General features: G+C 37.8%; 1 protein-coding gene and 1 long non-coding RNA gene across 2 annotated transcripts in view; one reads left to right on the plus strand and one right to left on the minus strand.

Moving 5' to 3' along the window:
• The window catches only part of LOC139709981 (uncharacterized), a 171,226-nt gene that overhangs the window by 81,531 nt on the left and 72,911 nt on the right, over nucleotides 1-16,784 (plus strand). The window lies entirely within an intron of this gene.
• On the minus strand, nucleotides 11,046-15,762 carry LOC139709980 (uncharacterized). Its single transcript, XM_071621928.1, has 2 exons — nucleotides 15,251-15,762; nucleotides 11,046-12,363 (listed from the first exon to the last, which is right to left on the minus strand). The coding sequence occupies exons 1-2, from the start codon at nucleotides 15,634-15,636 to the stop codon at nucleotides 11,268-11,270; spliced, it is 1,482 nt and encodes a 493-aa protein (XP_071478029.1). The 5' UTR covers nucleotides 15,637-15,762; the 3' UTR covers nucleotides 11,046-11,267.

Raw genomic sequence — 16,784 nt, forward strand, 5'->3', positions numbered from 1 at the left:
CCAACATAACCGTGCGCCAAATGATACAGAAAAGATATTTGGAACATAGTTTGGATATACTACCATAAGTCATATACCGAAGTTTCATTTTTGGGCAATGAAGGAAAATGTGAGAAAATAACACTTGTTTAGAGACCAAATTTTCTGTTTTGGAAGCTAAGTTTCGATGTTATTTTCACAGGTTTATCCTCAATAAAACCAAAAATAACTAGCATTGTCAGTTAGATAATACAGGGCATTCAGATGCAAAAAAATTATACTAGAGTAAAGCTATACCAAAACGGTATAGCTATACGATGAATTTATACGTCTGAATGCTGACTAACAAAATGACATGTAACGAAATGACGTATAGCGAAATGACGGTCGGAGCATCTTTTCAAACTAGAACTCGATAACGAATCAGCATTCCATCGTGTCTGAACGCATGGCGACCATAGAACGGTATAACTGGGCGGGGTTTAATGGGAGCGAGCACGAAAGGTGACCTTGTGCCTGTCACTCATGACCATATCAACATACACAGTGAGAAACTGCATATCTTTACGACGTTTTTCCGGAATGTTCGAAATTAGCGTCTGAACGGTTTGTCGGCTATACGATGATTCTTTATACATCATTTCGTTATCAAGTTTTGGTATAAACTGGCTTGCGTCTGAACAGGGGGTCAGTTTCTCCTTCAATTTGCTGTATAGATTTAATCATTTGATGGCTTCTGAGGTGAGATATTACGATTGTCCTGCAACACTTTAATTCCCCAGCGGTTTTGCGTACACAAGCTGTTTACTTTATGCAAATGAGGCTTCGAGGTCATATGCTTTTGGCGAGTTAATTGCACCATATCGCCGCGCCTGTATATACAGCAATAGATAGCAACTTATGTCAGCACATTGTTTTTTAAGTGATCCACATTTTACAAGCTCTGCTTTTCAGAGACTCACTTTTTTCGTTATTATATTTACTTTTCTGTTGATCTTGCAAGTATGCATTGTTGATCGTATTGTGCAATTCATTTGTACATGTATTTTGTAATATATCTCATGATTCACCTTGTACTGAACATATTTCTTACAAATTCTTAAAAACATGATTTGTGAAATGTGTGCTTAATATTATGATGTACCTTTTTGTTGGATGGAAATGAATTATAATTGAATTGAACTGAACTGAATCAAGTATTTTGAAAAAAAAAAATCAACTTCAGGATTTGCAGGTATTTCTTTTAATTTTTATCAAATTTTAATTGGTGTGGTATGTTATATTTTCCTCTTTTTGAACATGTCAATTTGAACATGGAATGGAGTTTCACTGTTGACAGAGCCCTCTATTTGAAATGTCCTATGACTTCACACCACATTTGCCTGTAGACAGTAAGTCACTTTTCAGAAAAGAACATGTGGTAGGATTTGAGAAATTTCAAACCCTACAGAATAAGCAAAGAATAGTAGGAGCCTACACATATTTTATGAAACTCCCTCAGTTTTGCTCTTATCATCTGCCAGTCACTTATTAGACATAAAAGGAAAGAAGATTATTATATTGAAGTATGTTGAAATATCAAAATTTTCTCCCACAGTTGATTTCAGAAATGTTAGTTACCACTCATCATCATTGTGAAGTAGACATTAAGTAATTTCATTAGCAGTCAGTGTAACATTTATCTCATAGATTTTATGTATGTTACAGCCAAGTTAAAAACCCACAAAAAGTCCCAGATTAGGATTTTCTGTAATGAACCAATAATATCATTTTACTTGACCAACTCAAATTTTTTAAGTTTATCTTACTTGGAAGAATAATCTTTTCTTTACCTACTGTCAAAATATGGTGGCTTAAATCAGATATTGAAATGTTAGCAGGTTTTCTCAACCATATTTTTTCTCATTGATATTTTTGCACAGCATGCTTGAGTGACCCCAATCTTTAAATGATCCTCTTTTCTCCCTTTTCTATGAAGCTACTCTCTTTTATTTCAATCACCTTTAGAATGGGTTATGATGGTCAAATTTTACAAGTTGTATATCATTTTATTACTCTTAACCCATTGAGGACGAGCTGATTTTGCTGCAACAGTCATTTTCCCTAAACACTTACCCGAGTATTCTTGGGACTCGTCTTCAACAGGTTAAACTATGTAGAAAAGTGGAAATTCATTTTGGCATACTTTTTTTAAAGGGTTTTGAGCTGGACAGTCACATACCCAATGCGTATGGTTGGGGGGGGGGGGGGGTGTTTTCGTTGCTTCATTTCTGAGCACACTTACACTCTCATGGTGAATGTCTTGCACTTCTCAAGCAAGTTTGATGTCAAACATACTGTACATCTTTCACAATAGATTGTTTTGTGCCTTGTCACAAATCAGGTCATACAGTATGATTTGTCTTGTTTTCTTGGTGCAATGTGTAGATGATGGAAGTCAAACACAGTACTCTGTGATAATAGCATAATTACATGTATAACTTTCATTCTTTCATGTACAGGTGTACTCTCTAACTTCATACTCTCTAACTTCATCACTTGGTATTAGGCCAAGTAAAAAAAGAAACCAGTTTCTCGTCCTTGCGCGCATCGATTTTGGCCGCCGCATCGATTTTTTTACTATTTACTATTTTCAAAATGGCGCTGAAAATACCAAGAAATTCATAATTCTCGTCCCAGCCCGCTCCCCGCCCGCATCGATTTTCAGTTGCCGCATCGACTTTTTTGATATTTACTATTTTTTCGGCCGTGTCTGTAACTTGCTAGCTGTCCAAATCGGGTCCCCAGGCCATCGCACGCATGAACACATTTGAATGTGTAGAGGCCCGTACACTCGCTGCTCTGTAACGTTGCATCTGACGGCGATGTATTTTGAAGAGAAAATGAGTGCGCTTTTCCAGCAAATGTGGAATTATAAAATTATAACAATCCTCGAAAAAATAGTAAGATATCAAATAGTAAGGACCTCCCTCATCGCCTTGCTCAAAAAACCCGGACGAGAAACTACTTTCTTTTTTTACTTGGCCTTAATTTTGGTAACAAAATGTATCATTGAGTAAGTTGCTGGTACAGAGATACAAATGACAGTTTATCTGTTCTTTTTTATTAGAGATATTTTTTTATGCAGTTCTAAACAAAGAAAATAAAGGAATGAGATGTTGTAGCAACAGAGGGTTTTTTTTTGTTTTGTTTTTTTTGTTGCAGGTGAAAGTTATTGGTTTTGGAGACACCTCATGTCATAGTCTGTTATGTACTTAGTTTCATGAGCCATTTTATGTCAGTACCAGTAATGATAATTCATTTTATGGTCTGACAACACAAAGCATACATGCATTTCACTCTTTAAAGAGGGAATCCACCCCAAAAATATATAAACCTTTTTTTTAATTATTTATATGTTTTATTAAATCAAATCAGAATCACATCGTTTACACACAATTGGCAACAATTTGAAAAAAGACAAGAGAAACATTTGGAATAATCATACACATAACAACTCTTAACCTATGGAGACACCAGGGTAACTACTTTCCATGGTGACTAACTATAGAACATAATTATTTAAACTCATATGATTTAAGAACATGACATAGACTGCATGAAATACATTTTAAATGCACTGTTAAAGAGGTAGTACATGTATCAAGGTACTGTCACTGGCAGCATGAATCTTGATAGGTACACTGACCACCAATAGAGTTTATCTACATGTATCAAAAATCAAACCTCCATTTTTAAAAATGAATGGGGAGCTTATTCCTTTTCTTAGCCAAATGGTATTCTATCTCTTTCTGTTTTTGAACAAATGATTTAAACGCATTTAAATTTGGAATGCTGTTTTTGAATTTACAAATGAATGTGAAATATTTTACCACTAAGATTAAATATGTTACAAATTTGTCAGATAATACACCAAACAACTTATTGAAATTAGTAAAATTAAAATTAAAATTATACTTTTGCACTAATATACCTCGTAAAAGTCCCCAAATTGGAGTGACCTCACATTCGCAAAATAAATGAATTATTGTCTCTTCAAATCTGTCACAAAAAGAACAGTTTGGAGAATCTCTTCTTTTGATCTTATACAAAAATTCGTTGAGGGCTATTGTTTTATGAAATATTTTATAATAAAATGAGCGTAGTTTAGTATCAATAGTGCGTGTAAAATTTGTAACATGTACTTTTTCCCAGTCCAAATTGACCGGTACTAAAACCTTGTTATCCCAATATTCATAACGCTTGTTGGGAACTTGTTTGGAGTTCAGCAAATTGTATGCAAGACTGGGTATTTTCTTTGAACTCTTCAACTTAACAATGAGAGCTTCATGTACATCAACATCTTGCATATTGGGGTTTTCCTGCCAGTTATTTGGAATATTTTTTATCAAAAAATTATACTTTCTTCTGTGTGACTGAGGGATATCAAAATCAAGGACTAATTCTTCAAATAATTTATGGCCAGGAAAGGGAGGATTCAGCAAATCAGAGATTACAGATACATTCTTTATATTCCACAACTCATAATAAAAATACTTCTTAGATTTTGAATGTATCAATCGATTAAACCGCAATGACTGACATGCACCAATTTCTGAGAATTAGGTGATCCGAGTATCCTCTCGGATCACCTTCTGTATCTGTACGGATTCTTTCTTCTTCTTTATTTCTTTATTTCTCCGCAAAAGTTGTGCAGAGGTTAACTCTGAAAGTCCTCTGCCTATCAATATCAAACTCATACCATGTATGCATCATGTCCCAAAGACGACAAATCTAATGTATCATTGTGATCAGTCGACTGTGACGTTACTATGACGTCATTATATGAAAACACATTCTCAATCATATCTCATTAATGGAATGGAATTTTTCAATGAAATTTACGTCACATATATTTCAAGTTATGCGCATTCTACTCATGTTCTCAAAATTCATATGTTTTCTTAAAACGTGCGCGTACGTGCGCGCTGAAATATTTGTTTGCTCCAATCGAGCTCAAAAATTTTTTGCACACGTTTCAGACCATTTGGAGCATTTTTTGAAAAATTAAAAAAATCGGACGGACGCGTACGCGCGCGCGCATATACGCACGCACAGCTGATATGCAATAGAAATTTCCCGTTTTTTCACACGGATCGGATGACTGAAATGTCAAGGAATATTTCTACCAAGTTTCAAGTTAATCCGACTCAATATGACGTCATACGGGCCCGTCAAAGTTGAAATTCCGCGCGCGCGTCAATGGCGATATACAGTGCAACTATGCCAAAAAAATGCCAATTTTAAATCCAATTTTACTCGTCAGGATGGACGGTGACCCCCCATTTTCTTTACATTTTTTGAAAGCTGATGAATTGTACATGTCATTTCATGGGGTGGCAATGCAGACAAAATGATTAAAAGATATCAAATGTCTTAATAAAGTAAAAAAAGTAAAATTTCAAAATGACGTCATCAAATATCAAGTTCATTCGAGCGTATCTCACTAGTCCTTTGTTAATTTTCACCCAGATTGCAGTATGTTGTAGCTTATTTAATGTTCTTTCAAACATAAAATTACAACATTTTGATTGGATAACGGTATCAACTCGTAAAAATGGATTGAAAGTAATCCTGTCAAATTTGACCAGTTTACGTGTTATCTCTATGGGAGTGCAGTTTTTCTGGAAATGAAAATTGACATGACTATCTATATCGAGCGCTAGCTCACTTACCCTTCCGTAAATTTCTTCCAGATTTTGATATGTTGTAGCTGAGACTTTATGCTACCGTTAGTGTGCCCTTCGTTTTTTCATAAGATGTCGGAATCACGTCAAAAATTTTGGTTGAAATTCAGGCTTATCTTCGATGTATTGAGATATTTCTATGTTTCTGCAACTTTCTTTGCGATAACTCAAGAAAAACAGCCCCTATCACTCCCATATTTTGCACATGTTTAGTTCATGTCATGTACATTATTTCATAAAATAGCAACTCCTTGATCGGACAACATTTTGGGTATGTAAATTAGGGTCAAAGGTCACAAATGTTTCATTCTGTATCTTGGTGAATACATGTCTTATCTTTCCCATATTTTGCACACGCAAAGATCATGTTACAAGAATCATTTCACAAAATAACCACTTTTTGCTCAGATGCCATCTAGGTTGTGCAAAGTGGGGGTCAAAGGTCATATGTACTTGTTGTTGTATCTTCGTTATCGTGTATACAGATTTGGTACCAAAGATAGCAGATATGACTCCCTTTTCTAAATGAGAATCCAAACATCACACGGCCAATGTCTATGACCACAGATGAAACCTGCGTGGTCATGCCTATTGCAATCAGGACTTGAATCATTGATTAAAAAAAAATCGAATCACCTTAATTTGTCAGTGATGACAAATTACAATCTCTAGTTTGCATTGAAATTGCTCTATAGCTGCATACTCCCTGTACATGTACCAAGTACACAAGGAATCTGCTAACTGTGTATTATCTAAAGAGTTTAAGATTTTTTCAGGTGCATATGATTTCCAAAGTATATTAGGGTCTATATGATATTTTTCCAAAACTGATGATTCAATCGATTTCCAAACAGATTCGAAGCTATCATCAAGTAAACATTTCACCCATGTCATTTTTTGAGCAAGAGCAAAAGCGTAAGGGTTGGTCATCTTGAGACCACATTGAGCATAATCATTGTACATAAATGTCCTTTTGACCCTATCTTGGCTACCACTCCAAATCAACCTAAAAAACAGCTTATTTAACTCATTAAAAATTTTTTGTGGTATCTTGATACTTAAAACAGAAAAGAGATATAACAACTGTCGGAGAACAAGAGACTTAATTACACAAATTTTACCAATTAAAGAGAGAGATCTCATTCTCCAGCAGTTGATAGTCTGAGTAATGCTTTTTAATTTTTCCTTATAATTTAAATCAAATATCAAACCCAAATTGAGTGAAAAATTGATTCCCAGGCATTTCAAAAGAGAGGAAAATGTTTCCTACAGAACGATACACAAATGACAAAAATTGGATAAGAAATAAGGAAGATGTGACATTTTCAAATTTCAAATTTTTTCGGAAAACGTTTCTTGACCAGTCCTTATGAATATTCAAATGAGTAAGTTGATGATGTCATGCTCTCACAATTTCTTATTCATTTCAAATACAGAAATGACAAAAATCTGATATTTCAGCTGTATAAATATAAAATGTACCTTAAAACTACCCAAAATAAAAAAGAACAAATGTTAACTCATGTAACTGGTATGAGAACATACTTTTACTTGTATTAGCTAAAAACAACAATTTTTCTGAATTTCATATATAGCATTCATGAAAAATAGTGAGGGTATGACATCATCACCTCACTCATTTGAATATTCTTAAGGACCTGGCAAAAAATGTTTTCTGAAAAAAAAAGAAGTGAATTTCAAAATGTCATATCTTATTCATCTCTTATCTGATTTTTTTTTTCATTTTTGTATTGCTCTGTAGGGAATTATTTTTCTCTTTCTTTTGGAGTTTAATTATTTTTGGGGTAGATATGCTCTTTAAGTGGCAGTGTAAATTGTGTGTGAAAATGCAGTGTGTGTTCCTTTGCCTGGTTTATATCATCCCTGGCATCAACCTTCTCATCAGTTTAATGTCCATAGATACACGATCAATATGTATGCAAAAAAAAAAAAAAGAAGAAGTAGGAAATGTACAGCTGCTCCCTGCTGTAAGTATGTTGACATTGAATAAAACCTTGAGGTGCTAACATGGTCTAGATACCACTGCACAATGGCTTTATATTTTGACTGACGTATGCAGCATTATTCCACTGAATCAGAAATTACTGAGAATATGCATGGGTGTAAATTAAATGTTGCTTATCATGCAGTTTAAATATTACACTTGTATGTTCAACTCTGAAATAAATCACATAATGGCCTTACTCAAAATTTGCTTGAGATGACTTTGCTTATCAGTGTGTTTAAAGTACAGTCAACCTTGCCCAAGTCGAATCTATAGTCAAACTTGCGTAAGTTGAGTAATCACCTAAAAGTCAAACTTGCGTAAGTTGAGTAATCACCTAAAAGTCTAATTTTATCCAAGTCGAAGCTATTTCTTCAGTCCAAATAGATTCGACTAAATAGGCAAGGTTGACTCTTTTTGGACTGAAGAAATAGCTTCAACTTAAGAGAAATTTCGACTTATGAGGGATTAAAATCAATAGAATATAAAGAGAAAAAGACCTTCAACTTAGGTGATTATTCAACTTATGCCAGATCGACTTAAGCAAGCTCGATTGTATCTGATTGGAATGTCACTATGAACAAGGGAGCTGTAATTGAGTGTATGATTGTTGTGTCGACTCTGTTTTATGTCCTATGGCTTTGAGACAGCGCAACACACACACACACACACACACATTCTGCAGCCTGCGCACACCTGACAAGCAGACAAAAACACATAGAAAATATTTTTCTATTTTAAAGAAGTCACTTACACTTCATTTTCCTTCTTTGTACCCTCTCTCTCTCTCTCTCTCTCTCTCCATGCTTCTCATGCAAACTTACCATGTCTTAACTAGTGTTTTGGTTCATACTGTCAATGCATTGCTTAACTATTTATCAGCTTCATTTAAAAAAAGGCTAACTCTTGCAGTTTTGATAGGTATGATTACAAGGACAGCAGGCTTAGAGGAATGCATAAGAGAAATATAATCATTTTCTGAAAATTTTATTTAGTATAAAACAGCAACAAGTTGGTGTTCATAGGAACAACTGTACACAAGTAATTACATTGCTGAAAAGAAAAAGAAACTTTTGAACATATTAGTGGGATTGTCAGTCATGTCTGGACATACAGCATTGAGTAAATTGTACTTAAGGGCCTGACTTTTTACCAGACTTTAAGCCAAAAACCATACGGTGCTTGTTTTATTTTCAAAGTTCACTCATTTGTTTTATTGGTTTATTAATCAGTTACACCCATTTATCACTGATTATGGATATTGAACAGGTTGAGTAATGTGTTGACAGGCATCCTTGTTATAACTCCAAAGTAAAATTTGAATTCTTTGTTGAAATATGTAACCTATGAAATCACACAAATTACATGTATATGACATAAATCTACAGTTTTCTACATGTACAACTCTTAACTGCTCTCTATGTACACATGAAAACACTGTAAAAGGCACTTAAATATTTCTATAAAATAAACCAACTTTATCATATTTACAAGTTGCTATGAAGGTACAAATATCACTTGGCATAAAATATTTAGTTAAGACACAATCTTAAATATCTAAAGGAATCTTACCGCATGACAGAAAGACGGAATATTATCAATGATTTCTGAATAAATCTGAATACACAAACCACACTTTGCAGGAAGAGAATTGCCATTCCAAGGCACAGAACAGGAAGCATCTACATTTGCCCATGTAAGGCAATCAAGGCTATTCACATCAAACAGTTTTCAAGAAAACCCTTTTGTTTCATCCATAGTTTGTAAATATGTGATGACAGAACTGGAATGAAAACAAAAAGAGGCACAAGGAATGTTATTTCTGTTATTAATTCAATAAATAAACAATCAGTACATTTTGAAAAGAGATTAAAACTCTAAGGTGAAAATATTTGATAGAATTATGCCAATAAATATCCAAGAGGAACTCATTCCCATGAATTAAAGCTTGGGGGTTTACCTGCCTCACTTCCTCAGAACTAATCTTTAAAAAAAAAGTTTTGCAAAGGGCTGAAGTGAATGATGATGAAAGGCACCAAGTACTGTCATAACTTGCGATGGCTAGTACTGATCAACAGTTCTGTCATCTTCCCACCAATCAAATTGAATTCAAAGCATAAAACTGTAGACTTCCTTATGATACAGAGAGTGCACCTTGAAATACATGCAGATGAATGACATGTGTATTGCTGGGTATCCTGCAGCTCCTGAAATGGAACTCTTTTATGTACTTTTGTTAAACCATATTTTTTTTATAAGGCAATTGAGGGAAGAGAGAAAGAATAACTTCCTAAGGAAGTCAACTTCTTCCTCCTCCCCTTCTCTCTGTCTCTCCTCTCAGCTAACCCCTTTTTCAACCATCGCTCATGAATGAGAAAGAGAAAGATAGAGAGAGAGAGGGTTGAATATCAACGCTGTGTGGTCTAATTTCGACAAATTACACAGCAGAGAGAAACACACTGAACTAAAATCTTGATGACCTATTGCCCTTTGAAGCCAGGCTAATGTTTCCCAGCTGCCCATGTGAGAAATATAAAAACTGAATATTATTAATACTCTGCTCCAGCCCTCTGTATCTTGTCAACTTAAGTGACAAACACAGGCAGAGTACTTGCTTTCAAAGCCAGAAAGCTGCAGTACTGGGATGGTAAATACTGTATATACAGAGCTAGGCACTTAAAATAAAGGCAATAATATCAAGCTCCATCACTATTTTTGGAGGTAATTGTGAATTTTTGAGAATGCCCAACCCTGGGGTGTGGATGTTTCTCTTACTGTCTATCAAGAATCCCGACAACTGCTTCCATTGTCCTTTGTTTTTGTTCTTTTCACTTTTTTTTTTTGGGGGGGGGACGGACGGTGGAAATTATGTTTTTAAGCCACTATGTACTTGGATTTGGTCACATTTCAAGTCAGTTTGAATACTGTACAATTTGGTCCAGTTTCTGTTTATAAAAAGAAAGCCACTCCACCCTCTTGAACAGATGCTATGGGGCACAAAGTAGTCTCTGGAATGATTCATTGACATAACTTCTTAAAGATATTAACAAGTGTATTTGCATTTTACGACAGTACAAAACGTTTACAGGCACAAACTTTAATGGCAGCATTGCTGTATTTCTTACGTGTGGTCTTTATGGACACTTCAAAACACTTTAGAGTGAAAAATATTGGAAAACATGTTTGATTAAACCAAGGATGAGTAAAATGCTACAAAGTTTCCCTTTCAGAGCATGATTAATTGCTTGTTTATGCTTGTAATGTAGTTGGATTACTACAGTACTTTGATTTGTGAGGTTTTAATGGCTCACACTGAGATCAAATGCGTATATGTCTGAAATGCCAATCCACAGTTCTGTTGATGTTTAAGCCATTTACCTGCTGACATGTTGATCAGATGGCGCTAGCTTTAGGAGTTACATAAATCACACATCACTTCAGAACTGAACTATCTAAACTTGAGTATTTGCTCTGCACTCATCAAGTGCTGTTAAATCGTGAAAACACGGCTGTATTTTAAAGTGTTTGTGTTTATAGTCCAGTGGAGTTTAGTTCATTCAAGACCGCACTGCACTTGCATAAGCCTCCCATGGTCTGGAGTCTTGGAGCATTGTTGGTTCACTGAGATCTACATAAGCTGGAGACCGCTGGGGAGAAGTGTGGGGGTACTGGTAGGCAGGGGGCATGCCACTGGCAGGGGTGGAAGGGTTTGCATTGTAGAAGTCCATTTGTGCCCTGGGAGAATGTTGCTGCTGAGGGAAATCACATTGGGAGGCTTGTCGGAAGTCATATGGTTGTTGTTGTTGCTGCTGCTGCTGCTGCTGCTGTTGCTGTTGTTGTTGCTGCACTTGTTGCATGGCAGCAAAGTTGAATGCCTGCATCTGATGGTGCTGTGTTGATGGATATTGTGGTGGTGGGGACATCATGTCTTGCTCAAGCTTTGAATTCACTGACACATTGTCCAGAATGGTTGCCTGCAAGGGGCTGGTATTACCACCAGTAGCCAGGGGCCTTCCAAGCCACTGCCCCCTTGCATTACCACTCTGTGTACTCACATTGATGTTGGCCATGTCATAACTACTGTTGGTAGTAAAGGGAGGCATTTGGCAGGTCTGTCTGATCATACTCTGCTGACAAGGCATGGTGTGTGAAGCAGTCACGCTGGCAATCGTTTGCACAATGTACTGGTCAAGTTCTTCAGAAGAAATCTCCTCCATTCCCATCATCTCACTGCCAAAGTCACGCACATCCACCCCAGCAAAGTCCATGGGCATCTCGGTCTTCACCTTCAGGGAGTACTTCTGCCGCTTTGTTGGACGAGTGCAGTCAGCATCATTCTTGGGTGTGGTTGGTGGAGTGGGTGGTCCCTGTCCAACTGCCCCTCCCATCATCATCCCCAGCTTGTCTGTTCTCTCCTTCAGACTGGCGTCTGTGATCTCCTCCCCAACCATGGTGCTGAGCAAGGCCTTGGTCGAGACCTGGTGGGAGGGGTCAGGCGAGGGGACTGGACGGTTGGGTGGAGCCTTTTTGTTATTGTCATTCTTGTTGCGGCGACGGGGCTGGTACTTGTAGTCTGGGTAGTCTTTCTTGTGCTGCTGCCTGAGACGCTCAGCCTCTTCAATGAATGGTTGTTTCTCTTTGTCAGACAACAGCCTGCAGGAGAAAACAAAACAGGAAGAAGAGAAGAGAGAGGTTAATGCCTATCTATTATGCATATACATGTACTGTCCCCTCAACAACACAAAAATTTTGTCAGCATCTTATTTTATTTATTTTTTTATTTTTTTCTATTATTATTATTATTTTTTTTTTTGGGGGGGGGGGGGGTGTGGGGTATTCTGTAGGGCGGGGAAACCAGGGTTTGAATCTATCCTTCCCTACCATATTCACATGAGTCAGGAGATTCAAAATGCCCAAGAGGAGATGTACCTCTCTTCACTCAAACCAATTCACAATGAGGACTTCAGTCATTGATTGCATAATGTATAATCAAGAGGATGACGGAAAAATAAATAAAATGAATGACAAACTGAAAATTTATTAATAAAAAGTATGCAAAAACTCATTTAAGAGAAGAGGGACAATGAACAAGGAGAAACAGAGGTAGTATTGAATCTTACAAAGCAGAAGTTATACATACATCTAGATCTAGATTACCAGTGAATTTTACAAATGGAAGACAAATAATTATCGCATCACCATCTAGCGCATTGTCAATTGACAATTCTATTTCAAGTTGTTACATATAAGAGACCAAAAATAAAATGTAGATCTACATTTTGAGAGGATCCTGGCGGGGGGGGGGGGGGGGGGGGGACAAAGAGAAAGGAACAATGCTAGAAATTTGCCTGCAACTTATTGTTGCAGTGTGTAACGTGAGGGGGCGGCAGGTAACAGTCCCGAAGGTGAAAAGGCGTTGTTTGAAGAAAAAAAATTCCGCAGACGGGTCAAGAGAACAACGGATGACAATAGAGGAATGACTGTAGGGATTTAATGGCTTTTTGACCTCCAAGAAGACTTACAATATAAGTGCACACCACCGACACTTTGGTGATGTCTCTGCAGTTGCCCCCTTCGCCTCGCAAACATTTCGCAATTGTATCCAAACGACGCTTTTACTTTACTGGGTACTTCAAACATCCCAACAAGAGAGTGTACTCTACAAAATCCAATGTAACCCCAAATACTACGCATGGGTATTCTCATACGGTTGGTGTAACGACACCAATTTCCGACTTTTCAACTACTTTTTGACGTGTTATTGAATACAGAGCGTAGAAGTGCTCGTCACAAGTTGAACACTTTTCAAAAATAAAACTTCACTCGAGGCTCTCACTTCACATCACCACAAGAATGATATAAACAATGTCATACGGCCGATGAGACCATGGACCTATGATGAGACGTACAATCTCATATCTCAAGAGCTTGCTGAAAATCTTGCTCACGCTTGACATTTCGGAAAATACATCTGATACATTGTATCTGAGATTATACAGCACCATGCATTTTGCAAGGACGGGGTATCAAACTTATGAGGACACACGCTTCGCCTAACCGCCGCAAAAAATCAAGGAGACACTACTCAAAACTCTCCTCATCTGCAAGACACCAGATCGGCTACAGCCGCACTGCAGTGTCATGCAATAAATGCTAGAGATTAATATGGCAAAAAGATAACCCGGAATTCCATGGGTCATGGAGGTCGTCCATTCACTCATCACCAACTCCCAGCTGACTCGAGCGCAACTCTCAAAGACCGGCGAGATATTCTTAATGTGAAATGCAGTTTGTGAATAGACAGGACCCATTGGTGATTCATTCACCCCATTGCTTCCTCGGAAAGATTAGTAATCCTATTATTGTGCTCATGCCAATGATAATGTACGTAGTCTGCACTGGTCTGGTACAGCAATATCGCAAATATGAAATATCGTTTATTATTATGTCCCTGTCGCATCTATCACGGCAAAAAACAAAAACGAAACACTCGTTTTGGCAGGGGGTGTGTGGGCCGCATAAGGGGAAAAAAAAAAGAGTCAAGCCGACATCACGGCTGGGGCGCAGCTCAGCACCTCAGAATCATTTACCGTCACACACCTCCGCTGCTCCAGCCTCTGGCCTCATGTCAGCACAGTATAAAGACGAAAACGATGCAGAGAAGGCAAAGTGTCCTTTACAAATATCCATGCCTACCATAAGATGGTCACTATGCGTGGCCACACTCAAGGGTGGAGATTTTATGTGGGCGGCCCTTTCTCTACCAACAAAGGCCTATTTTCCAAGAAACTATGTGGAAATGGCTAGGCAGGGGGGGAATTAAAAATGATGAAACGCCCTTGTCGATACAATAAATATATTTATCATCGATGATATAACAATTGTATTACGACAATATAAAAAAAAACTGTGTACACATTTATGAACCAATGATTCAAAACTTGTTCATGTAGGCCTATTCCATGAAAATACACATAATTCAGTCATTTCCCGCCACGAAACAATACACATCTCTCTAGACTCTCAATGTACAACAACATGTCAATACATGTACCACAAATATCGGCTTCTCATTGATTGATCAAATTCTGCATTCCAAACACATGCCATGATGAAAAGTTAGCTCTCCCTATAACTTTCTTGGATTAATTTTTAAAAAAAAAGAACATCTCAGTCTCTGTTTAAAAAAGGAGCATTTGTGAAAATCCCAATACATGAATGCACAATTATTCTGATGCAAAACTCCGAACGATGAAAACTCATGAGCAACAGTATGAAGGAAACTGAGGCATAATACACCCACAAGCCGTTCAAGTGAAGAGCTGCCCGGGTCATCACACAAACCTTCATCATACACTGCACCATACCATTGCGTGACATATTATGTCACGATATTCATTGCGTTCTAGTTACAACTCATCCACGATAGCTGAAAAAAAAAAGCAAACAAACAAATCTCTGCACATACATCAGTGTACACTCTTCCACCAGTGTAGGTTTCTATTTTCGTGTTTTATATAAAATAATTGAAGAGACTCACCTCCAAAGTTTTCCCAGAGTCTTGCTGAGCTCTGCATTATGAAGCTGTGGGTATTGGTTTCCCAGCTTCTTCCTGGCTGCTTGAGCCCATACCATGAAAGCATTCATCGGCCGTTTGATGTGTGGTTTCCTCTTTCCGTTTGTCGCCGTCCGAGTCGGGATAGCCACCACAGACCAGTCGTAGCCATTGAGCACCCTCGATACCGCATCCCTGATCGACGGGGAGAACTGAGCAGCGCTGCCGGCGACAACGACTCCAGACTCGGACCCTGAAAGCTGCAAGTCTTCCCGGCTACATTCGCTGGAGTCGGATTCACTGCCCGGTGTCCGTGGGCTGCTTCCCGCTGAAAGGGAATGCTGCAACTCCAAACTCTCTGGACTGCTCATGGTGCTAAACTTGAAAAAAATGGATGATGGTAAAATAAACTAAGAAAGACCAGAGTTTATTAAAACAAGATGAAAGAGCGTTCGAGTCAGTGACAGCGAGCTATGTAGACAAGTATCAATCCAAGACGGGAGGCTGCACGAGCGGGCTGATCGAAGGTTGGTGAAACAGTGTACGTGAAGAGGAGGTTGTGCCTATCTTTATTCCAGTTTACATGACACGACCAGGGCAGTCACCGAGGCTAAATCCCACATCATTTGCCTCTTCACTGACTAGTAATATCGCTTGTTGGGATGACTGGGAGTCACGTCGCGTGTATGAGCCAAAGGGTGTTTATTGACACAATTAGGCAAATGAGGCAGTCATGGGGCAGCATAGGACCCGCCCCCGTCCCTTACTCTTTGTAAGTCATTTGCCGCGGTACGCTGTTCATTGGCTGATCGAAATGCATTATCCATGAGGTTTCCAACCACGTTCGCGATTGGTATACTTCGTAGATGACCTCACCGATTAGTTCCGCCTCGTTGTGAATGAGTGACCCCCATTGGTTGAAGGTTTCACCTCTGCGATTGGAACTTGCAGCAGGTCATTAGACGGACTGTAATAGACTATCGGATTACCAAAAAGCCCAGCTAGAATAGGCTGTGAGTTACAATGTATTTAAAAGATTGAAGCTGCCAGATAAATCTATAGTACTCTTCCTTTCTCACTGAGTTTGTCTTAGCTGGTATACCCACATACATTTTCAACGGCGACTTGATTCACAAGTATCCTGTGGTTTTATAATTTATTTCATATGGAGGCTAATGGTTCGGTTATCCAACAACTAAGTACTCCCTGACTCTCATGCACGAGATGTGTATGAAATCTCCATGCAAAACTATATCCGTGGTCTTAGTCCCCTTCCCGCCAAAGAAATAAATCGGCTAGAATTACAAATTAATGTTTTTAATATTGACTAAACTATCTGACAATATAAGCTGCCTGCAAAATACTAAAACTTTATCTGTTCATGCATTGTAATTATAAAGAAAAGAAAAAAATGTTTCTTAATCTTAAACGCTAAAGCGGTGGCGCGCTATTACGCCAGTATCGCATAAATGTATTCTATATCTAAATGCACCGTTTCACTGAAAATAACTCATTTTAG

The sequence above is a fragment of the Diadema antillarum genome, unplaced genomic scaffold, assembly GCF_040938485.1.
Source record: "Diadema antillarum isolate AM-2024a unplaced genomic scaffold, OU_Dant_1.0 seq00001485_RagTag, whole genome shotgun sequence".
NCBI lineage: Eukaryota > Metazoa > Echinodermata > Echinoidea > Diadematoida > Diadematidae > Diadema > Diadema antillarum.